Source organism: Urocitellus parryii, chromosome 15 (genome assembly GCF_045843805.1).
Source record: "Urocitellus parryii isolate mUroPar1 chromosome 15, mUroPar1.hap1, whole genome shotgun sequence".
NCBI classification, from domain to species: domain Eukaryota; kingdom Metazoa; phylum Chordata; class Mammalia; order Rodentia; family Sciuridae; genus Urocitellus; species Urocitellus parryii.
This window is the reverse complement of record NC_135545.1, coordinates 10,205,966-10,227,732: the sequence shown is the minus strand read 5'-3', so window position 1 is coordinate 10,227,732 and position 21,767 is coordinate 10,205,966. Positions and strand designations below refer to the sequence as shown.

The window sequence follows — 21,767 nt, the reverse complement described above, 5'->3', positions numbered from 1 at the left end:
AGCCCAGCTCACAACAAACGTTCCTTACTTGCACTCAGCAAGAATGAGCTGAATGGAACAGTGTCCCCTTCCCATGGGAAAAGAGGAAGGCAGGTGGGAGGTGACTCAAGGGTGGGCCTGGGATGAGGAGCTGGGGCTTTCTCCCTCACACTGTCCTTCTCCTTGCAGAAATGCCCAACACGGCAGGCGCAGGGGCCACGGGTGGCATCATTGGTGGCATCATTGCTGCCATCATCGCTACAGCTGTCGCTGCTACGGGCATCCTCATCTGTCGGCAGCAGCAGAAGGAGCAGAGGCTGCAGGGGGCGGAGGAGGAGGATGAGTGAGTGGCGCGGGTCCTGAAGGGGGAGAGGATGGCAGAATTGGAGGGCACTGGGTGGGGGCTGTGGGTGGGAGAAATCATCCATGATGACTTGGTGACACAGACTTCCCTGAGGTGGGAAGGAAAGTGACAGTACTGCGGAGAAGTCATCTGAGCCCAGGTTCCTGCTACCTTGTTGCTCCACTTTCCCTAGAGCATGGTTTTCATTTGCGTCCCAAGATGGCTCCCTCCTCATCCACCAGGGTCTTTGCACAGGATCACCAGACACTGCCGTCCTGGCCTCAAGGCCGGCACTGTAGCCAGTGAGAAGGGAGAATAGAGGGCAACTGGCTTCCCTGTAGAGAAACAGCGGGCAAGTTACCCATTACTTCCCATTGGCCAGAACTTAGTCACATGGTTGCCCCAGCTGCAAGGGAAGCTGGGAAATGTAGTTCTTATTTTTTTTAATTTTTTGCAGTGCTAGGTATTGAACCCAAGGGCACTCGACCATGGAGCTACATCCTCACCCCATTTTAGTTTTTTATTTTGACAAAGGGTCTTGCTAAGTTGCTGAGGGTCTCACTAAATTACTGAGGCAGACTTAAAATTGAAATCCTCCTGCCTCAGCCTGCCAAGTTGCAGGGATCATAGGCATGGGCCACCACCCAGGCCATAGTCTTTATTCTCAGTGGCCATGTGCCCAGCTAATTCCTCTATTAGGGTGAGAAAGAGGGAGACTGGACACTGGGGGGAACTGGCCTTGCTCTGTAAAGCGCTTCTGTGCCAGTGAGATGTATTTTATATGTGTGACCCCAGCACAGTCTCGCACCATGAATCCAACGAGCATTCAGAAATACTAGCACTGGAAGGTAGGGACACAATGATGAGACACATTTTTTTTTAAAGGGTCCACACAAGTGAATAGATCATGGAAAAAGTTTTCAGAAGGAGCTAATGATGCTTATTTTGTGGAAGAGGAACCAGTTTCAGAGAGTGGAAATTCCACTGCTGAAATTCATCCCACAAAAATTTTTGTGGCCAAGTGTTTCTCAAATAACACTGTCAGTACAGTGGGGACAGTGGAATGCACATTCCTCCTGGGTGTGGTGACGCACACCTGTGATCCTAGCAACTCAGGAGGCTGAAGCGGGAGGATCACAAGTTCAAGATCAGCCTCTGCATTAAAGCAACCTAGCAAAACCCTAATTCAAAATGAAAGAAAAGGGCTGGGGATGTGACTTAGTGGTTAAGTGGACCCTGGGGTTCAATCCCTGGCACCAAAAAAATAAAAAAATAAAGATAAAAAGCAAATTCTTGGACCTGTCCCCAAAGCTACTGGATCAGAACTTCTGAGAAAGGACTCAGAATCCATATGCATAACAAACTCCCCAAGTTATTCTGGTACAGTAGAGGGACGCAGGACATGAGCATGGCCTTCATCCTCCAGTCCCTTCAAACCAACAGCTGCTGTTGGTCTTCTGGGTGCCCCACCAGTGTGAGCCCAGGGTGCCCTAGCCCTGGCCTCCTGGGGCTCACAGTGGGGAGGAGACAGACCTGTGACAGACGCATGGCCAGAGAGGCACAGGACAGTTCAGGGCCTGCAAGAGCCCATCATTATCCATAAACAGGTTGCTCTGGTCTGTGAGGGAGGATGAGGGACTTGGTTGAGGATGAGGGAGCATCTCAATCCTTTATTCCTTCTCTTGATCTTTACTTTTTCAGTTCTGAGGATTCATTCTTTTCTTTTAAATAAACCTTCTCTGAATCCTGGGGATCTAGGGACACTGACGATGACCCAGGTCTTGTCCTTTTCTCCCAGAGCTCACAGTAGGGTGTGGAAATTGAACACATCACAAATAACATTTTCAAGTACAAATTCAGGGGCTGGGGATGTGGCTCAACTGGTAGCGCGCTCACCTGTAGTGCGAGCGGCCCGGGTTCGATCCCCAGCACCACATACCAACAAGGATGTTGTGTCCGCCGAGAACTAAAAAATAAATATTAAAAAAAAAAAAAAAAAACTTATAAAAAAAAAAAAAAAAAGTACAAATTCAGGCATTTCCCTGAGGGGCTGTACAGCTAGATGTGACCCACATTCCTGATCCATCAGGAGAAGCAGGGATTCTTCCTGAAAGAGGAGGACTTCCTTGGATGAGGAGGGGTTCACCTGGCAACAGGGAGGGGCCACAGAAAGGGAGGTCCAGGCAGAGGAAGCCAAGCACAGCCAGCCTCCGGGGCAGGGGCTTTCTGAAGTCTCGGTTTCCACCTGACCCACCTCCCACCCCGCAGCCTGGAAGGACCTCCCTCCTACAAGCCACCCACCCCAAAGGCAAAGCTGGAGGAGCCAGAGATGGTGAGCACTTCCCCTGGAATCCAAGCTGTCCCCACTCCTTACCTTCCTTTCCCCACGGGGTGGGCTTGCGGGAGAAGCCCGTGGCCCCAGACCTGCCCTCTCCCTCCTGCCACAGCCCTCCCAGCTCTTCACTCTGGGGGCCTCGGAGCACAGCCCACTCAAGACTCCCTACTTTGACGCTGGCATCTCGTGCGCTGAGCAGGTAGGAGCTCAGGAGAAGACAGATGGGTTTAGGGTCTTGGTAGCAAGGGTTGAGGGTCAGGCCCTGGCCCTTAAGGGTGACAACCCAAATCAGGCTGTGTCTCTGGCTGGATTGACTACTCTGAGATGTGTTCAAGATTCAGTGAAGGAGGTCAGGAGTAAAAGGCCGACCACACGAGGGTAAAGTCGTCAGAGCAATGCAGACTGGCTCAGCATCTCCGTTTTCCAGGTACTGCCTGGAGCTGGGTCAAGGCAGTAGAGTTGCTCCCCCTCACTGGTCTCCTGGAGGTCAGGGGTCAGATTGCACCTGAGACAAGTTGAGGTTCAAGGAGCTGTTTAAGGCTCAAGGTTAAATAGTTAAAGGCAAGACTGAGGTGAAGATTCATGGGTAAAGACAGGAATCAAGTGGCAAAGGCCCCTGAGGTCCCTGTTCTGGGCTTTGGGTTGGAGATGGGCTTATGATTGTCCCAGTACAGCATCAGCTCAGAGAACCAGCTCAGCAGGAACGGAGTCAGGTCTGATTGGCATAGGGGAGAGGGGGTCAGGATCTGTGGGTCAAGGGGTGGATTGGGACTCTCATGCCCAGGAGATGACCTTGAATTCCAACTCCCTCCCCACCTCCAGGAAATGCCTCGATACCACGAGCTGCCCACCCTGGAAGAGCGGTCCGGACCACTGCTGTTGGGGGCCACAAGCTTGGGGGCCCCTGTGCTGGTGCCTCCAGGACCACCTACTGTGGAGGAAGTTTCCCTGGATCTAGATGAGGATGAAGAGGAGGAAGAGGAGGAGGAGGACTATCTGGACAAGATCAACCCCATCTACGATGCCCTGTCCTACCCCAGCCCCACTGATTCCTACCAGGGCAAAGGCTTTGTTGTGTCCAGAGCCATGTATGTGTGAGTCACCAAGGCTCTGACCTCTCACTGCACCTGATCCCTTAGCCTTCTGCCAGGGATCTAGTGCCCCTGACCGCTGGCCAAGCCACGGCAGTTAACACATGTGCATCCCACCAACCACTTCCACCTTAGTGGCTTCACTATGATCTCTGTCCCAGAGAAACCTGCCATGACCAAGGAAACTTGATGACTTCATCTCCTGAGGCAGAGGGTAGGGAGGATATATTTCTGCACAAATTCTGACCCCAAGGACTCTTCTGAGGCTGTGATCTTAGACCATACCACTCCCCCCACAAAGACTCCACACCTCAGATTGGTCTCAGGCAGTGAAGTCCCAATAGGTCTGCGATGGTGGGCATTACCGGTTCCCTGCTGCATAGACCTGAGCCCTCCAGGCAGCAGAGCACCACTTGTCCTCTCCTACCTATTCCCCAAAGGTGGGAGGGAGGGAATTCCCCAGGCCAAGCCAGAGCTCTCCCATCCCCCTCCTCCTGCAGGCAGGAGTCTCAGGGCCCAAATCCTCCCCTGAGCCCACCAGCCCATTCCTGTCTACAGAGCATGATGCCCCAGCCCATTGCCAGATGGGGTGAGCCTCGTGCAGTGTGCCTTGACAGCCCAACGTGGGGAGGAGCATTTACTGTTACCTGGAAGACTACTGAATCCCTTTACCCCTGCAGGGTTGGAAAGTGGGTCACCTGGGTTGGGGGTAGAAGCTATTGTATTGTTTTGTAAACTAAAATTTCCTACAAACTATGAATTTATACTTTGAACAGGTCTTGCGTTTTCTGTGGGCAGTGAAGGGGGCGGGGATGGGAGTAAAGAGATGATGGATAATGGAAGGAGAGGGCAGAAGTCCTGGGCATGCAAAGTAGTAATGAAAAGAATTAGGGCAGCAGCAGACCAATGGTGATGGGTAGAAATAAACGCAGCAAAGGTTTAAACATGAGTAATTAGGTAAGGGGTTTCGTTTTAATGGCAAAGCGGCAAGTAAACAGACTCGGGGCAAAACTACAAATCTAACAGGAGCCCGAGGGTTAACGGATAATCCGTCTGAATGAGCAAGAGGCAGAATAAAGAATAACGGAGAGACGGGCGGTGGGCATGACGGACGGTGGACAGGAGCGGGCGGAGCCGAACACGATGGTTAACTAGGGACGGGCCAGGAGAACGGTGAACCGGATCAGGCAGAAGCGGGTTGAAGAAAGTTCAGGCAACGAAGCTGAAATTAATGGGGCGAAGGCACGATGGGTAATGGGACGGGAATGAATGGGCCAAAGATAGAAGCCGCAGTGACGCAGGGAGCCGACGGCATGATGGGTAACGAAAGGGGTGGGTCCAGGGCAAAAGTAACGTTACGGAGTAATGGCATTGTGGGTAACGAGCAGGGCAGGGTTCACAGAACAGGTTAGCATTCTCCCGGGGCACTGTGGGAAAGACCTGCACTTCCGGTTTTCGGTGAGCGACTCTGGAATAGAGAGAGCGCCCCTTTGCCGCGGTGCCTGGTGGGACGCGAGGCCTGACCTTGCTGCCTAGCAGCCCCTGCCGCGCAACCCACCTTTACCTGTGTCCTTCGACCCTGGTATGTTAGCCAATGAGAGAACAAAAGTGAGACGTCATCAAGATCAGCCCTCTGTTCACCACAGACACAATCAGGATGCTCCAAGGGCCAAAGCCGACCAATTACCATAGCGCTTGCAGCGGGGCGGAGTCGAAAGAGGGTGGTCCTTCAAGAGAGAGGCGGGACGAAGCGTCAAATGGGCGTTGCAAAGTGCCCAGTACAGACCAATTGGTGGGCTAGCCCCGGAACCCGCGGCATCGGGAGCCAATAGGCGTGGGTGCCGCAAGCCAATAGGAAGGACCAACAGCTCTGCTGGGCCGCTTGCGTGTGGAAACCAATCAAAAAGGACGTTCGGGAGAGGTGGGTGGGACTTCCAGCCACGACTCCAATTGCAAGGCCGGGCGCCGAAGACGGTGGGTGGAACCTAGTGCTCACTGAACCAATGGGTCAAACGGGGCGGAGTGACGGTGGCGGCGGCGGCTGCAGTGAGTTCGGTTGCGCGTGGCGCACGGGGTGGGAGCGGAGCCCAGGCCGGGAGCAGGCGCCACCGCCAGTGAGAACTTGGGTCTGGAGCAGGGCAGGGGTTCACAGGGGCTGAGTCCGGGGCGCGCGGGCCCTGACCTCTGCCCTTTGACCTCTCCCCTCGCAGGCCACCATGGGGAACGTGTTGGCCGCTAGCTCGCCGCCCGCAGGGCCGCCGCCTCCACCTGCGCCGGCCCTCGTGGGGCTGCCGCCACCTCCGCCCTCGCCGCCGGGCTTCACGCTGCCGCCGCTCGGAGGCGGCCTTGGTGCTGGGGCCAGCGCGGGTCGAGGTTCGGACCGAACCGCGGGGGCTGCCACCGTCAGTGCCGCAGGGGTCTCTGACAACGGGGCCTGCGACTGCCTGCCCAACCCCGGCACGTTCGAGGAGTGCCACCGGAAGTGCAAGGGTAAGGGTCGAGGGGCCTCTGCGGGTGATCTGATGCCCTGAGCTCGCGGAGGGGTGCGGGGCCGGCGCGGAGAGGACACTGGGGACCTTGGGAATTGGCGCGCACCATTGGAGTCACTCAACAGAGCGTTAGGTGTTGACGTTGGGAGCAAATGATGGAAAGTTGGACTTGGGCATAGAACGATGAACCAGATGGTGGAACCTCGGGGTGGACTGCTGTAGGGTGGAGAAGCCGTAGACAGCCCTGGAGCTCCAGGATCAGTCACAGCAGACTTCTAGTGTGATCGGGAAGGGAACTGAGGCCCAAGGTCACAGTGTCAGCAAGGTTCCCCTGAGGGGTGGGGCCCAAGGCTTTTGGGGTCCTGGCTTGGAGTAATTATGGTAGTAATAGTGATGGAGACCTATTGAGTTCTGTTCTGCTATTTAGGTTATGGTGATTCATTAAGTCTTTGGAACAGTTCCATTTAGTGCGTTCTCCCATCATACATATGATGAGTTTGACATAAAGCAAACTTGGTTAAAGTCACGCAGATGGTGGCATTGGATGTTGGACACTGGCAAAGTTCCTGGCCCTGTCTACTAGACATTACTGCCTCCCTAACTGGTTGTGATACTTTGGAGATCTTCTGATGTGGGTCTCTGGAGAGAGCTGGGTGGTGAAGGAGAGTTGACTGTTGGTGTGTCATTTGTTGAGTGGAGTGTGACAGCATTTCTCTCCTCCAGAGCTGTTTCCCATTCAGATGGAGGGTGTCAAGCTTACAGTCAACAAAGGGTTGAGTAACCATTTCCAGGTGAGCCCTCCAGGTACCTTTACCCACCAGAGGTCATCACAGCCATCCCCTGCATCTACACAAGCAAATTCCCTTACTGTCCCTAAAGGGCTGGGCTCCTTCAAACTTGAAAGAACTCAGAGACACTATGCCAGGCTGAATACTCAGTGGGGCCACTGGTAGGGTTTTGGGACAAAGAATCAAGAGATGCCCCTGGCTTCATAGCATGCAGGCAGGAGTGATGTGCCAGGTGTCAGCCACCTGCAGCCCACCCTTCTTGAGTCTCTAATCTAGTTAGGTCATACCTCCTAGTCTGTCCTTTATTGGTGTAACCCAGGGCCTCACCTTGGCTAAGCATGCACTCTGCCACTAAGCTACCCCCACCCCAGTTTTCATCCCCTGCCCAGAAATCCTGTCTTTGCCCCCTCCATTGGGGAAGCCAGACTGGCAAGTACCCCACAACTTTCCCTTTTCTCCCAGGTGAACCACACAGTAGCCCTCAGCACAATCGGGGAGTCCAACTACCACTTCGGGGTCACGTATGTGGGGACAAAGCAGCTGAGTCCCACAGAGGTGAGGTTCCTTTTGCCATCAGCTTGAACAGATATGTGGCCAAATGCACGTCTCAGACCTCAGTGTTGGGAATAGGGACTGGAACTCTCCAAGAGGCGTTGGAACATGGGTAGTCCCTTCTCCAGCAACTTCCCTGAGCCCCTGCTCTCTCTCTCTGGTCTTGTGCTGAGAAATGCTGGTGGGGGCACCAGGGCGATCACAACACCAGACAGTGATGACCCATGGGCAGGGCTGGGTATCAGGTTGTGGGATTTTAAATGCCAGGTGCTTGGACTTTCTCTAGGGGGCGCTAGAGAGCCGTGGAACATTTGAACAGGGGAAAGATGATCATCACATTTGTGCTTCAGATGTTCCCTCGGGCTGCCATGGGGAGGCAGGATACTGGGGTGGGGGTGACTGTAGGCCTGGACTGAGGGAGACAGTACTCATTTAGGTCCCTGTTTCTATTACCTATTTCCCTTCAATAAATTCACTTATTCAGCAAAACTTTGTTGTAATTCTGTGGTATGCCTAGCTTTGTGCTGGGATACAGTAGTGACTGAGACACTTGTGAGACTCATAGTCTAGTAGAGTGGGACAGATCTCTTCCCTGAGAGTAATGACCCAGGGTGGGCACAAAATGGGGGAATTCAAAGGCTGTGGGGACCCAGAGAGAGGCCCTAACCTGGCCCAGGTGCTGAGGGAGCGCTTTATGGAGGAGGGAGCCTTGTGCTGAGCCTCTGACTCCAGGTTCAGGGCTTGGGCCTCCTGATGACATGCTAAAGTGCTGCCTTCCAACCTCTAACCTGCCCTCTCCCCCCCGCAGGCGTTCCCAGTGCTGGTGGGTGACATGGATAACAGTGGCAGCCTCAACGCTCAGGTCATTCACCAGCTGGGCCCTGGCCTCAGGTCCAAGATGGCCATCCAGGTGAGTGGGGGCGGGCACCGCCTACTCCTGGGCCAGCCAGGTGCTCCTGGCACAGCTGCTGCCCTCACACTCCCCTCCCCACAGACCCAGCAGTCGAAGTTTGTGAACTGGCAGGTGGATGGGGAGTACCGGGGTTCTGACTTCACGGCAGCCGTCACCCTAGGAAACCCAGACGTTCTCGTGGGTTCAGGTAAGAGGCAGAGGCCTTGGAGGGTGGTCGCAAACCCCGTCCCAGCCTTACAAATCTGTTTGCTTCTCTGGACCTGCTTTTCCACCCTGTGAGAAGTGATGGGAGGGACTGGCTCTGAAACCGGCCAGGCTGGGGTGGCTCGGTGGTGGAGCGCTTGGCCGCCACTCTGGACTGGGACGTGGGCCTTGGTTTCCTCCTGGGTGGACCTGGGCTGCCTCTGAACCAGCCGGTGGTTCCATAGTTGGTGTCCCGTTGACAGGAATCTTAGAGCGACGCTAGCTATAGGTAGGTACCCAAGTCACGTGAGTTGCTTTTGACACTTTAACTGGGGGGGGGGGTGCTCCGTGTTGGTTCTGGGGCACAGAAAAGGTCACTAGATGACAGAGGCCACGTGCAGTTGTGAAGGGAGGTGGGGGCTGAGGATTCCTGTCTGGGTGGGGTAGAGGCAGGGACTGTGGCTCTGTCTGTATTTCTAGCCTCTCCCTCTCGGTTCCCTTTTTTAGGTTACTTGTGTGTGTTTCGTCTCCTGGGTACCTAGAGAGTGGGGTGTGGGTTCTGGGTTTAAGGTGGGGATTAAAGAAAACTGTCCGGCCTCCTGCACCTTCCATTCCAACAAGGCAGACACAGGGAAGGAGGGGCAGGCGAAGGTGACAGATAGGCCTCTTTCCATAGGTGATATAAGAACCATGTGAGGGAAGGAACCAGGCAGGTGGCAGGGAGGGTGGTTCGGCCTAAGGAACCAGAAGTGCAAAGGCCCTGAGGCAGGACCCTTGAAACAAACTCCAAGGTCACGGGATTTTGACCTTTCTTCTGAGTGAGTCTGGGGTGATAGGAGGGTTTTAAGTGGGTGAGAGACAAGGTCTGATGTAGCTTGTCACAGGACCCCTCATGCTGATGCTTGGGGAACAGTATAAGGGATCGGGATGGAGGGGGATTGGTTCTGGCTTGGCTGGAAGGGGATTCGCCTGATACTGGGCGCCGGGGGACGGGAATCGGACAGCTCTGCAGTCTCGGTCTTGAACAGCGGGAAGGACGGAGCCAGCAGTTCCTGGGCTGCGTGCTCGTGGAGCGTGGGCTCTTGGGGTGAGTCCTGAGCCAGTGAGTACGCGGTGTTGGGGAACCAGGGCCGGTTTGGGATCCCTGGGGTGCCCAGGGACAGTTGTTACTTCTTCCTGTGAGAGGCCAGGGAGGTTTCCCAGAGAAGTTGTCACCTTCACGCTTCCAGAGGAAGGAGAAACCACCCCCAGCCAGAGGCAAGAGTGAGAATATTCAAGGCCAGGCAGCACCCAGACCAGGACTTGGCAGAGGAAAGGGCCATGTCATAAAATCCAGAGACAGGGAAGGTGGAGAAGGCAGCAGGTGACAGGAGGGGCCTCAAAGGCCAGGAGGAATCACTTCCTGTCCCCTGCTGACCCGTCTTCACTCCTTCTCTCACCCTCACTCCAGCTGAGTCACATAGGCTTTTCCAGTAGTTCTTTCCACCCCAGGACATTTGCACGCACTATTTCTGCTGCCTCCCTCCTGCCTCAGTGTGGCTGCCATCAGCGCACGCGTCACCCTCTCAGGAAGCCTTTCTTGACTGACTGGTGTCCATCTTTGCACTGTATCACCTTGCCCTGTCCCTGGACCTTGTGGCACTTGTGGTTGTCTTCCTCCCTGCTGCTGGCCTTCCAGAGGGGAGGGCGAGGGCTAGGGCTGGCCCCCATCATCCCTGTGTGCTGTGTGCAGAGCCTGGAACCCTGCTGAAAACAGCTGAAGCTCAGAAAGTGCCAAGGAGCAGGGCCGGGCGAGGCAGGTCCTGCTGTGGCTTTGGCTTGTTGTGGTGGTGCCCCCCCAGGCCCGGGTCCTGCTTTGTACCTCTTCTAGGTCAGGCCTGGCCCCCCACGCTCGCTCAGCACCCCGGCCTCTGGTGCAGGGGCAAGGGAAGGGGCTTGGTGGGTCCCTTAGCCGCCTCGAAGGGCAGCTGCCCCTGTCCCCACCTTACCGAAACTTTGTGGACCCCATTCCCCATGCCGCCTTGCCAGCAGGTTGTCTGTGCTCCTCAGCGCGCCTCCTGAGCACACCGCCACCACGGTCCTTACACGTGTCTGTTCATCTCCTCAGACACCAAGACAGCCCTCTGCCCAGAGCACCACTGAGTCACTTGCCGAACACAGTGACTCAGACTCAGGCTCCACCTGAGTCTTCTTGTCTGTTACATGGCCATGATGGCACAGCTCTCCTTGGCCCTAAGCCATATGGCTACTTCCTCCGCTGGCCAGGGTGAAGTCAGTTGCCTGGGGCCACAGGGCTGGGGTCCCTGGAGCTTGTGCTACACCCTGAGCACCTACCTAGAGTCCCAAGGGGCTTAGGACGTAGCTCAGGGGTAGAGCTCTTGCCCTTTGTGTGTGCACCCAGGGCACTTACTTAACCACTGAGCCATGCCCCCAGCCCTTTTTTTTTTTTTTAATCTTGAGACCAAGTTTCAATAAATTGCCTAGGGCCTAAGTTGCTGCGACTGGGTTTGAACTTGAGGTTCTCCTGCCTCAGCCTCACAGGTCCCTATGTTTCCAGACACGGACCTTGTCGGCTTGCTTAGCACATTGAGGACCTGGATTCAATCACCAACACTACACACAAAAAAATTCACATAATGAATGTGCTCTTGGTTGGGAAATCCTATCCAGGAAAAGTTCAGATTGCTATGACTTCCAACAAGGGGCCCCGTCTTACCAGCAGTGACAAGGACAGTTTCTCTAAAATGGCAGTGTGTGGCCCCAGGGGCAAGAATCAGGGAAAGGAGAGGGAAGCGCTCATGAGCGGTCACTGTGGTGTGGCAGAGGGAGTCTGGCTGAGCCAGGAGCCCCCTTTCTGCAGGTGCCCTCCACCTCTGCCGTGGGCGGCCACCACTTGTTCAGTCCTGCCCCCGGTGACTTCCCCAAGCAGCAGCGCTGCTGGGGCCCTAGCCCAGCTGGGCCAAGGCCAGGTGTGGCATCCCAGCCTGCTGTCCCACCACTCCTGCCCAGCAGGTTTGGGCAGACAGGGCCCCTTTCCCAGCCTGCCTGAGGCCTCTCCCCACGCAGAGGAGAGGTGGCTCTGGGCCACCTCCCCTGCTGCTCTCATGGAGCAGTTTTGTTGATCATCTAGGGGATGCCGGGCTCCTTTTATGTGATCAAACCCAGTGCCTCATGCACACTAGGCGAGTGCTCTACCACTCAGCCCCAGCCCTAAGCTCTGTTTTATTTTTGTGGTGCTGGGGATGGGACCCAGGGCCTGGCTCAGTAGGCAAGCCTCCTCCACTCCGGCCCACTGCCTGCAGACCTCCTGATAAGTGCTAGAAACTCAAAACGCCTGGGCTCTTCTTTGGGGTGGGATGGACATTTCAAAAACGGCTGGAAACCCTCACAGTCAGGGACCTTCTGTATTCCTGTCCACTGCCCGGGAGGGATGGAGGCAGGAGACCAGGGCGGGGGAGTTCAGTGGGGGCAGACCCCAGAGAGGCAGCCAAGCCTCAGAAACACTTAGAAGATGCAGGTGTCCGGCTGGCGGTGGGAATGGTTCCCCAGCTGAAGGGGCAGTGGCGTAGGCCGAGGGTGAAGGGGGAGAGCCCTGTGTGTTCATGCAGCTCCGTAGGGTAACGGCTCAGGCTGAGGTGTTAAGAGAAGGGGATGAGGCTTTTTTGAAGTTGGGACCAAGCCACAGAGGGTCTCAGCTGTGCAGTGAGAAGCCAGGATCTTTTCAAGGTTCTGGGGAGCTGTCGCAGATTGTGGGCACTGGGAGAACAGAATCAGGTTTGTGTTTGGAGAGAGGACGGGGGAGGTGGGAGAGGCGGCTGGAGTAGGTGGTGGCAAGGCAGGGCCCTGGAGATAAGGAGGGCGGTTAGAGACACCTGGGGATGTGCTGGCCCTTGTCCCAGTAGTTCCCACAGCTGGAAGGCCAGAGGAGATGCTGTGTCTGTGACTATGGCTCCTTCTCTGGGGCCTCAGTTGCTGTGCAGATGGCCGAGGGGTGGCTTGACAGTGCAGTCTCGATCATGCTCGGCGCTTCATTGTGTCATCTGCTCACTGGAGGAAGGAGGGTCACAATGGTCAGAGGAACCTGGGGGCCCAGCTCCAGCCCACCGCAGTGCCCTGGCCAGGAACTTGAGGCCCCCGTCCATTCTGGCGGGCCCCTCTTGCAGGCTCCGGCCCCTCTGGCTGGCCCAACCAAGATGGTCATTCACCTGCCCCTGAGAATCTGCCTCTCGGTTCCCCACCTGGGAAGCCACTGGTCTCCGTGCTCCGCCCCGACCTGTCCTCTCTGCACCCTGCCTTCCCTGTCCCTTGGGGCTGCTGCTTCTCTGGGGGTCTCGTCCTGTGCGCCATGTCTGTGTCCACCCAGTCTTGCCTTGTCCCTCTCCTCTGGCCCCAGCGTCTGTGCTGTCTTCAGTGCTGTGTCTGCAGCTCCTTCCTCCCCTGTCAAGTGACATGGCTCTTGCCGCCTGTGCTCTGCTGGGCTCCAGAGACCCATGCAAATCACTGTCAGTCCTCGGCTTCGAGGAGTCGCTGGCCGTCGCGGTACACGCAAGCCTCTGGTGCGCACCTCAGCGTGACGGGTCCTAGTGATGGTGGTCTTTGTCACAACCCCAGGGAGGAGTCATGTTAACAGAGAAGTGATGTCAGTGGCCAAGGCCACTGGGCTGGCAGTGCTGGGCAGCCACCTCCCGTCCTCCGCTGTGCCCTCCTGCCTCTCGCTGGAGCCTGGGCCTGGGGCATGGCGGCCTGGCTCCGCCCTGGCACATTTTGTGAGCCTGGGGGAGAGACCCGCCTCCCTCAGCATCTGCCCCCCCATCCATCTGTGCTGGGGTGAGTGTGGGCTGCACTGGGCCAGGTGGAGTCCTGCAGGCCACTGCGCCATCACAGGCCTGGGAGGCTGACCCCCCGCAGGTTAGCAAGCCAGGAGCTGTTGTGAGGACAGGACCAAGGCCCACAGGGAGGGACCAGGGACCTGCCCAGCTTCCTGTGGGCGGAGCCTGGTCCCCACCCCCTGGCTGGGCTGGAGCTGACTGTCCCCTGCCCTCAGGAATCCTCGTGGCCCACTACCTCCAGAGCATCACGCCATGCCTGGCCCTGGGTGGAGAGCTGGTCTACCACCGGCGGCCCGGAGAGGAAGGCACCGTCATGTCGCTGGCTGGGAAATACACACGTGAGCCTGGGCTGAGGGCAGGGCTGGGACCTGGCTTCCCAGATGGCGCGGCTCCTTGGTGACCACCCCCACTGTCCTCTCTTACAGTTAACAACTGGTTGGCCACAGTGACACTGGGCCAAGCAGGCATGCACGCGACGTACTACCACAAAGCCAGTGACCAGGTGAGCTGGCAGCCCGTGTGGAGGGCGTGCTCACAGGCCGGGGTCTCGGGCTGTGCGCCTGGAACCCCGAGGTGGCAGCTCACTCTTGCGCTGTCTGCTCCTCCAGCTGCAGGTAGGCGTGGAGTTCGAGGCCAGCACGAGGATGCAGGACACCAGCGTCTCCTTTGGGTACCAGCTGGACCTGCCGAAGGCCAACCTCCTCTTCAAAGGTAAAGCCCGTTTCCCTCCGTGGAAAACAGATAAGAGGTGACTCAGCTCGTGGTGGGTGTGGAGGCCAAAGGAGATGAGGGACGGCTGTGTGCCGGGGCTTTTGTGGGCCTCCAAAGCACCCAGGGAGGCCTTTTAAGAAGTAGGTGCTGGGGCCCCACCCCTGGAACATCTGATGGCCATGTCTGGGCCGAACCCAGAGCATCGCGCTCTCTGCCCAGCCCCCCAGCTCTCGTCGCCCTCTCTGCCGTGGCTTGCTGTCCTTCCCCACCCCACCCCCCATAAGGAGAAGGCACCCTGGAAATCTTGTGCCCCCCATTCATCCCACATTATAGGAATTGAGGCTCTGGGAAGTGGCCTGGTCACCAGGATGACTGTCTCCAGTCCTGATGACCATGCCTGAGCCGCAGTGGTCCTAGGTTTAAGGTAGGCAGCAGCCACCTGGGGGGCTGGGAACTTGTCCACTCCTACAGCCTGCCCTCCTGGTGACCCTCTGCTACATGACCAGCCTGTGTGAGGGGACCTTCTGGAGTGCCAGGTTTGCTTCTGGCACCTTCCTTCTGACCCTTCACAAGGTGCGGTGACAGCTCCATGCAGTGGCCCATCTGCAAGGTCCTGCACGATGGATCCTTAGAAGACATCTCGGTCTTTGGGCAGAGGCGGCCCCTGCTTGGCCCTGTCTGCAGGCCCACAATGGGGAGCGCTGCCCGGTCCCTGGAGGAGGATGACCCAGAGTGGACCCACTGGGGTGGGGTCCCAGGGTCCTGGCAAGGGCTTCCCAGAGCCAGGAGCAAGCTGTCGGCTCCCAGGAGTGAAGGGGCTGGGCTGGGCTGCACGGAGTGGCTTCCAGGTGCAGGTTGCAGTGGTCAGCCGCCTGAGGAGGCCTGGAGTGGGACCTAGCACGTCTCTTAGCACAGCTGTTGACCCACAGGCTCCGTGGACAGTAACTGGATCGTGGGCGCCACCCTGGAGAAGAAGCTGCCGCCCCTGCCTCTGACGCTGGCCCTTGGGGCCTTCCTGAACCACCGCAAGAACAAGTTCCAGTGCGGCTTCGGCCTCACCATCGGCTGAGTCCACTCAACTCCGCCTCCACGCCCTTCCTCCTCCACCTCCCACGGAGGGAGACCTGAGCCCCTCCCCCTCCTCTCCCTCCCTCCTCCAGGGTCGGGGGCAGCGGAAAGGAGGGGACCCGCCACCCCAGCAGCTGAGGAGGGGGTCCTGGATCCGAGGGGGCGCTTCGGGACTCTGAGCGCCGGGGCCGGGTGAGCCCAGTGGGCTAGGGTCCCAGGGGAGATTCCGGAATCCGGGCGCTGGATTCTGAGCACCAGGGCAGAAGTGGCCAGACAACCTCAGGGAGGAGTGTCATGGCGTCCCCATCCTTCACAGAGGGCCCCGCCGAGCCCGCCCAAGGGGCAGCAAGAGGAGCTCCCTGCCCCGTCAGCCCGCCCTGCCCACTTTCCCTTCTACCCCTCGGTATAAATCATGTTTATAAGTTATGGAAGAACCGGGACATTTTACAGAAAAAATGGAAAAAAAAAAAAAAAACAATATACATGGGGGAAAAAAGCGGTTGAGGTGAGGGGCCTCCATATTCTGTGCTTCTTCCCGCGGTGGCCAGCAGGGGGCGCGGGGAGGCCGGGGCACAGGACGGCCTGGCACTCTGCTAGGGAAGAGCCTGGCCAGCACCAGCGCCCCGTGGCCTGTGCCCCACAGGGACAGCACAGCCTTCCTTTGCAAGAGGGCGGCGTCTCCAGGTCAGTGGCCCCATGGGGCCTGGCCAGTGGCCTCAGAGGACTTTGTTCCTTCATATTGAAGCAACAGGGGTGACTGGGGCTGGGGGCAGGGTCCCAGGATCTTCCCAGATGACACAGGAAGAGGGTGGTAGGACTTCTCAGGACCTTCACAGCTTTCATTAAAGGGTCCAGGCTGCTGGGAGGGCGTCAGGACTGTTAAGGAGGGGAGGAGAGCAGCCAGGGAGTGGGACGGGTCGCCTGTATCTGAGGGATTGTTGGGTTTTTTCTTTTGATGAGGGATCTCCCTGTCTCCCAGCCAGTTGTCTGAAGTTCTGTGCCCAAGTGACCCCTGCCCTCCGCCTTCCCAGCTGAGGGCTGGCTACCCTGCACTCAGCAGGAGGCGTCGGAGCTGGCCAAGCTGGAGCTCACAAACTACTGACTCCTCCAGACAGGAACTGAAACCGGGCCCCCCCAGGATTGGCGGGGTGCTGCTGGGTACAGATGACCCCTAGTTACCCTCAGAAGCCACCTCCCCGCCTCTGCCAGCCATCTAAGTCCAAAGAAAACAGTCCTGGGCCTGACCAGGCATGAGGGCTCCTTTCCCAGGTGCTCAGCCTCCTACCACAGAGTCCAGGGTTCCCAGCCCCTTGAGGAGCCAGGTGTGAGCCCCAGGGCCCTGTCCTTAGCCTGGCTTCTCCCTGTGCCTCAAGTCTGAAACAGTGGGGAACACGAGGACTGTCAAGTTCCTGACCCATCATGTCCCTGAGCTGATACAGGGACTGTCCCCAGTACCTGCCACCTAATTAATCACCTGGCCTTATTGCCAAGCCACTTCTGACACTGCAGCTCTTAAGACCACCCCACCCCCATGCTGGCATCGAGCCCAGGTGCTCTACCACTGAGCCACGTCCCCAGCCCATTTCATTTTGAGTGGGTCTCACCAAGTTGCCCAGCCTGGCTGAAAACTTGAGCAATCCTTCGCCTCGCCTCCCAAAGCCTGGGATTGGACGTGTGCGCTGCGCCAGCTGCTTTCCCACTTTTTTTGGTTTTGTTTTTAACACTTTTTTAGTTGTTGGACACAATACCTTTATTTTTATTTGTTTTTAATTTTATGTGGTGTTGAGGATCGAACCCATCGCCTCACACTTGCTAGGTGAGCGCTCTACTGCTGAGTCACAACCCCAGCCCCTCCACACTCTTTTTTAAAAAAAGTTGTCAGTGGACCTTTATTTATTTATATGTGGTGCTGAGAACAGAACCCAGTGCCTCCCACATGCCAGGCAAGTGCTCTACCACTCAGCCCCAGCCCATGCTTTCCCACTTTTATAGTAAAGAGGCTGCTCAGAGGTGGGTCGTTTGCCCAAGATCTCAAGCTGGCAGTGGGCAGAGGCAGGATTCAAGTGCCGGTGGTCAGGTCTGGAGTCCAAACCTAACGGCACTTTTTGCTTCCAGCGTATGAAGGGAACCCTGCCTGTCCCAGCCAGCGGCTGCTGGGTTCCCGTTTCACAAGTGGAGGAAAGAGCTCTAAGAGGTCCCCTGCACCCGAGGTCACACTCGAGAGGGAGCAAGGGCCAGGTGCGGTGGCGCACATCTGTAATCCCAAATAAAAAGTACAAAATAAGGCTGGGGATGTGGCTCAGTAGCCGAGTGCCCCTGAGTTCGATCTCCGCCCTGCCCCCTCCCCCAAAAAAAGATGGAGCAAGGGTTAAAACCAAGTTTCACTCAAGTGCTCATGCCCATAAGGTCCCCGGCACCCCAGAATAGAGGAGGACGCCTGGATTACTGAATGAGGAGTCGTCTCCCTTCCTGGGGGCTGGGGGTGGGAAGTGGTCCAAGGCCTCCACGCCCCACCTCCTTGGCCCTGTTGTGTGTGAGAAGGGAGAGGACAGCCTGCCTCGTGACAGGGGGCTGGCCGAGCCCGCCCTAGCCCTGGGGTAGGGGGCGGGGCAGGGGAGCCCTATAATTGGAGGAGTCTGGGCTCCCAGAGCCCTGCTCAGCTCCTGCGGACTCAAAGGACCTGGTACCCCAGGAGCCGGTGAGATGAGCAGCCAGAGGGCACAGGGACCAGCAGAGGGGTCTGGGGATGATGTGGGCACCTCAAAACCCCCTGACCTCTAGGGAAAGTCAGGGGCTAGGAGGAAAAGGCAGGAAGCTCAGAGAGCCATTTGAGAGACAAGATGGGGGAGAAGCAGTGACCGGCCTCTGCCTGGATCAGTCCAGACACAGGAGCAGGGGAGTGCACCTTGAAAAGCCAGCGGTAGGGCCTCCCACTCTTTCTAGAAGGTGGAGGATGGGGACAGCATTTGGGGCAGCTGGAAAAACCCAGAGATGAATCCTAGCCAAATCCCACTGTCATTTATTGAGCACCTACTGGATGCCCCCATTTGTCTTCAGGTCTCCATAATCGAAGATGCAGGGGTGGCCAGACCAGATTGAAAGAAGGACTTTTCTATGAGGGTTAAATTAGCATGTAGATTGAAATCAGCGCTTAGACGCGACTTTGGAGCTTAGAATGTGAAGGTGGATGGAGGAACGCAGAGCTGGACCTTAGAGAGCCCGGCTGGGTGGGGGCTCAGTGGAATCTGAACCCTGGAGAGGGAGATGGAATTTTGGCAGCCAACGGAGAGATAGGAGAAGACAAAGAGGGAGTTAAATAGCCGAGTTGGGGGGAGCAGCCTGGTGAATGTTTGTGATTGGATTAGGTTATCTCAGATCTTGGGGTGGGGAGGCTTTCAAGGTGGGGCCAGGCTGGGGGGAGGAGTCCCCACAGGGCTGTTGATTCAGTCTCTCCCCTCCCCAGACTGACCATCAGGCAGAAAGATGAAGGTTCTGTGGGCCGTGTTGGTGGCCACGCTCCTGGCAGGTATGGAAGCAGGGCCTGCCTGGTGACCTGCATGTCCCTCTTCTATCCCTTGGCCTCATTCAAGTCCTCAACCCCCTTTTCTGTGACCCATCCTCCTTGAGAGTGAGGCCCAGGTCTGAGGCCTCCCTGACCTTCACTGGCCCTGAGCAGCTGCTGTCCACTCTTTGGCCTGTTTTCCCATCTGTAAAATGGGCACAAGCAATGTCGTGCTGCCATGCTCTCAGGTAGGTAGTGAGTACCGTCCAAGAGTCGGCTGTGACCCTCCTCATTCTCCCTCGCCCTTGTGCAGCCTGACACAGGGCCCACAAAGGCACAAAGGATGTGGACAGTGATTAATCAGACCACCCCCTCCCTGCCCGCCTGGGCTCCAAGGAGGCCCCAGCACTGTGCGGCGCCTGCTCTGTGTGAGGGAGCTTGCCTGACCCTGATGGCCCCGAACTTGCCCTACACAGGATGCCGGGCAGAGCGGGAAGTGGAGCCAGAGGTACAGGAGCAGATCAAGTGGCAGATTGGCCAGACCGGCCAGCCCTGGGAGCTGGCACTGGGCCGCTTCTGGGATTACCTGCACTGGGTGCAGACGCTCTCTGACCAGGTGCAGGAGGAGCTGCTCAGCTCCCAGGTCACCCAGGAACTGGCGTGAGTGCCCCCACCCCTGGCCTTTGACCCTCTTGCTGCCTCTGGATCCTCTGAACCTCCAAGGACTTGGGTTCTTTTCTGTCCCTGGGTCTCTGCCTCTTTCTTGCCTTCCTTTAAACTCCTGGCTTTACCTCTCTGCTTCCCCCCAGCTCTCTGTCCCTGCCCATCCTCCAGGCTCACAGGCTGGTGCTTTCTGCCTCTGTCCCACATCCCCATCCCCTTTACTTATTTATTTATATTTTTTAGTTGTATATGGACAGAATACCTTTATTTTATTCATTTATTTTTATGTGGTGCTGAGGATCAAACCCAGTGCCTCACACGTGAGGCAGGCGCTCTGCCACTGAGCCACGACCCCAGTCCCCGCTCCTCCCTTTTTATTTTTATTTTGAGACACTGTCTCACTAAGTGGTTTAGGACCTTGCTCAATTGCTGAGGCTGGCCTCCCACTTGGGATCCTCCTGCCTCTGCCTCTGCCTCCCAAGTTGCTGTAGTTACAGGCATGTGCCGCCACCCCTGGCCCCTGGTCCTTCTTTGTCTTAATCTCTGTTGCCTTGATCTCTCTGCATCTGTCTCAGTCTCCTCTGGGCCTCTTCCCCTTCCTCCTCTTCCCCTTCGGGTCCCCCATCTGTCTCAGTCCTCGTCTTGCAGCATCCGCCCTCTTGGCCCGCAGGGTGCTAATAGAGGACACGATGAAGGAGGTGAAGGCCTACAAGTCGGAGCTGGAGGAGCAGCTGCGCCCGATGGCCGAGGAGACGCAGGCCCGGCTCTCCAAGGAGCTGCAGGCGGCGCAGGCGCGGCTCGGGGCGGACATGCAGGACGTGCGCAACCGCCTGGAGCAGTACCGCAGCGAGATGCGGGCCATGGTGGGCCAGAGCACCGAGGAGCTGCGGGCGCGCCTGGCCTCGCACCTGCGCAAGCTGCGCAAGCGGCTGCAGCGTGACGCCGAGGACCTGCAGAAGCGCCTGGCCGTGTACCAGGCCGGGGCCCGCGAGGGTGCCGAGCGCGGCGTGAGCGCCATCCGGGAGCGCCTGGGGCCTCTGGTGGAGCAGGGCCGCCTGCGGGCAGCCACCGTGAGCAGCCTGGCCAGCCAGCCGCTGCGGGAGCGCGCCCAGGCCTGGGGCGAGCGGCTGCGCGGGAGGCTGGAGGAGGTGGGCAGCCGCGCGCGCGACCGCCTGGACGAGGTGCGCGAGCAGGTGGAGGAGGTGCGCGCCAAGGTGGAGGAGCAGGCGGCGCAGATGCGCCTGCAGGCCGAGGCCTTCCAGGCCCGCCTCAAGAGCTGGTTCGAACCCCTGGTAGAAGACATGCAGCGCCAGTGGGCCGACCTGGTGGAGAAGATGCAGAAGGCCATGAGCGCCAGCACGGCCCCCGCGCCCAGCGACAACCACTGAGCGCCGGCCCCACTGCCCGGCCCCACTCCACCCTGCTCTGCCTCCCTTCGGCAGCAGAACCCTGTCCCCACCACAGCTGGCCCCCTGCGGCCTCTGCTTAATAAAGATGTACCGAGCTTCTCAGCACCAACCCCGCCTCCCTGTGTGATTCCTCACCGCTCCAGCCTCAGTCTGCCCTTCCTTCCGCACCCGGCCACACTGTTCCCAGTAGTCACCTTTTCTGCCTGTGGTGGGCGTGTGCGTATCGGTGTCTTCCCTTTGTTGGTCTTGGTGCTGCGGATTGAACCCAGCCCCACGGAATCACTGAGCTACGTCCCAGCCCTTTTTAAATAAATTTTTATTATTTATATTTTATATAAACATATATAAACATATAAGCAACTCACTAAACTGCTGAGGCTGGCTTTGCACTCAGGATCCTCCTGCCTCAGCCTCCTGGACTGCTGGGATTGCAGGCGTTGCTGCCAGGCCTGCCTTTTGTTGAGGGCGCTGGAATGGACCCAGGGACACTTACTACTGAGCCACATTCCCGGCCTTTTTTTCTTTCTTTTTAATATTTTTAAAGTCGTGGTTGGGCACAATACCTTTATTAATTTTTTTTAATTTTTAGGTGGATACAATGTCTTTATTTTATGTGGTGCTGAGGATGGAACCCGGGGCCTCCTAGGTGCTAGGCAATTGCCCCACTGCTGAGCCACACCCCCAGCCCACTCCTCCCCAGCCCTTTTCATTTGAGACAGGGTCTGGCTAAGTTGCAGAGGCTGGCCCAAATTTGCAATGCTCCTGCCTCAGCCTCCTGAGTCACTGGGATACCAGGCGTGCTGCCCACCGGTCGAGTCTCAGTTCCTCATCTTCGTAACACCTGTTTCACAGTGGCTGCCACCAGAGTCCCGATGGGCCCCGTGGACTTGGTTGACTGTGCTGCTTCGCCTT

The 21,767-nt window shown here is 57.4% G+C and overlaps 3 protein-coding genes across 3 annotated transcripts in view; all 3 read left to right on the top strand.

Annotated features, from left to right (window-relative positions):
• The window catches only part of Nectin2 (nectin cell adhesion molecule 2), a 28,275-nt gene extending 23,803 nt beyond the window's left edge, over positions 1 to 4,472 (top strand). The window contains exons 6-9 of the mRNA XM_026403794.2: positions 169 to 322; positions 2,591 to 2,654; positions 2,770 to 2,856; positions 3,480 to 4,472. Of these exons, the coding sequence (XP_026259579.1) occupies positions 169 to 322; positions 2,591 to 2,654; positions 2,770 to 2,856; positions 3,480 to 3,755 (581 nt within the window). The 3' untranslated portion in view covers positions 3,756 to 4,472. The remainder of the gene's footprint in view (positions 1 to 168; positions 323 to 2,590; positions 2,655 to 2,769; positions 2,857 to 3,479) is intronic.
• A 1,305-nt stretch (positions 4,473 to 5,777) lies between these two features.
• Tomm40 (translocase of outer mitochondrial membrane 40) lies at positions 5,778 to 15,759 on the top strand. Its single transcript, XM_026403860.2, has 10 exons — positions 5,778 to 5,862; positions 5,959 to 6,238; positions 6,961 to 7,028; positions 7,488 to 7,580; positions 8,386 to 8,487; positions 8,572 to 8,677; positions 13,718 to 13,840; positions 13,928 to 14,004; positions 14,111 to 14,213; positions 15,143 to 15,759. The coding sequence occupies exons 2-10, from the start codon at positions 5,965 to 5,967 to the stop codon at positions 15,280 to 15,282; spliced, it is 1,086 nt and encodes a 361-aa protein (XP_026259645.2). The 5' UTR covers positions 5,778 to 5,862; positions 5,959 to 5,964; the 3' UTR covers positions 15,283 to 15,759.
• Positions 15,760 to 17,919: 2,160 nt separating this feature from the next.
• On the top strand, positions 17,920 to 20,964 carry Apoe (apolipoprotein E). Its single transcript, XM_026403774.2, has 4 exons — positions 17,920 to 17,979; positions 18,745 to 18,807; positions 19,260 to 19,443; positions 20,117 to 20,964. The coding sequence occupies exons 2-4, from the start codon at positions 18,765 to 18,767 to the stop codon at positions 20,832 to 20,834; spliced, it is 945 nt and encodes a 314-aa protein (XP_026259559.1). The 5' UTR covers positions 17,920 to 17,979; positions 18,745 to 18,764; the 3' UTR covers positions 20,835 to 20,964.
• Positions 20,965 to 21,767: the final 803 nt, after the last annotated feature.

Coding starts and splice junctions, on each gene's coding strand:
- Tomm40 (XM_026403860.2), top strand. CDS start 5,965: ATGGGGAACGTGTTGGCCGCTAGCTCGCCGCCCGCAGGGCCGCCGCCT. Junction 13,841..13,927: donor GCTGGCTGGGAAATACACAC/GTGAGCCTGGGC, acceptor CCTCTCTTACAG/TTAACAACTGGTTGGCCACA. Junction 14,214..15,142: donor GGCCAACCTCCTCTTCAAAG/GTAAAGCCCGTT, acceptor GTTGACCCACAG/GCTCCGTGGACAGTAACTGG.
- Apoe (XM_026403774.2), top strand. CDS start 18,765: ATGAAGGTTCTGTGGGCCGTGTTGGTGGCCACGCTCCTGGCAG. Junction 18,808..19,259: donor GGTGGCCACGCTCCTGGCAG/GTATGGAAGCAG, acceptor TGCCCTACACAG/GATGCCGGGCAGAGCGGGAA. Junction 19,444..20,116: donor CAGGTCACCCAGGAACTGGC/GTGAGTGCCCCC, acceptor CTTGGCCCGCAG/GGTGCTAATAGAGGACACGA.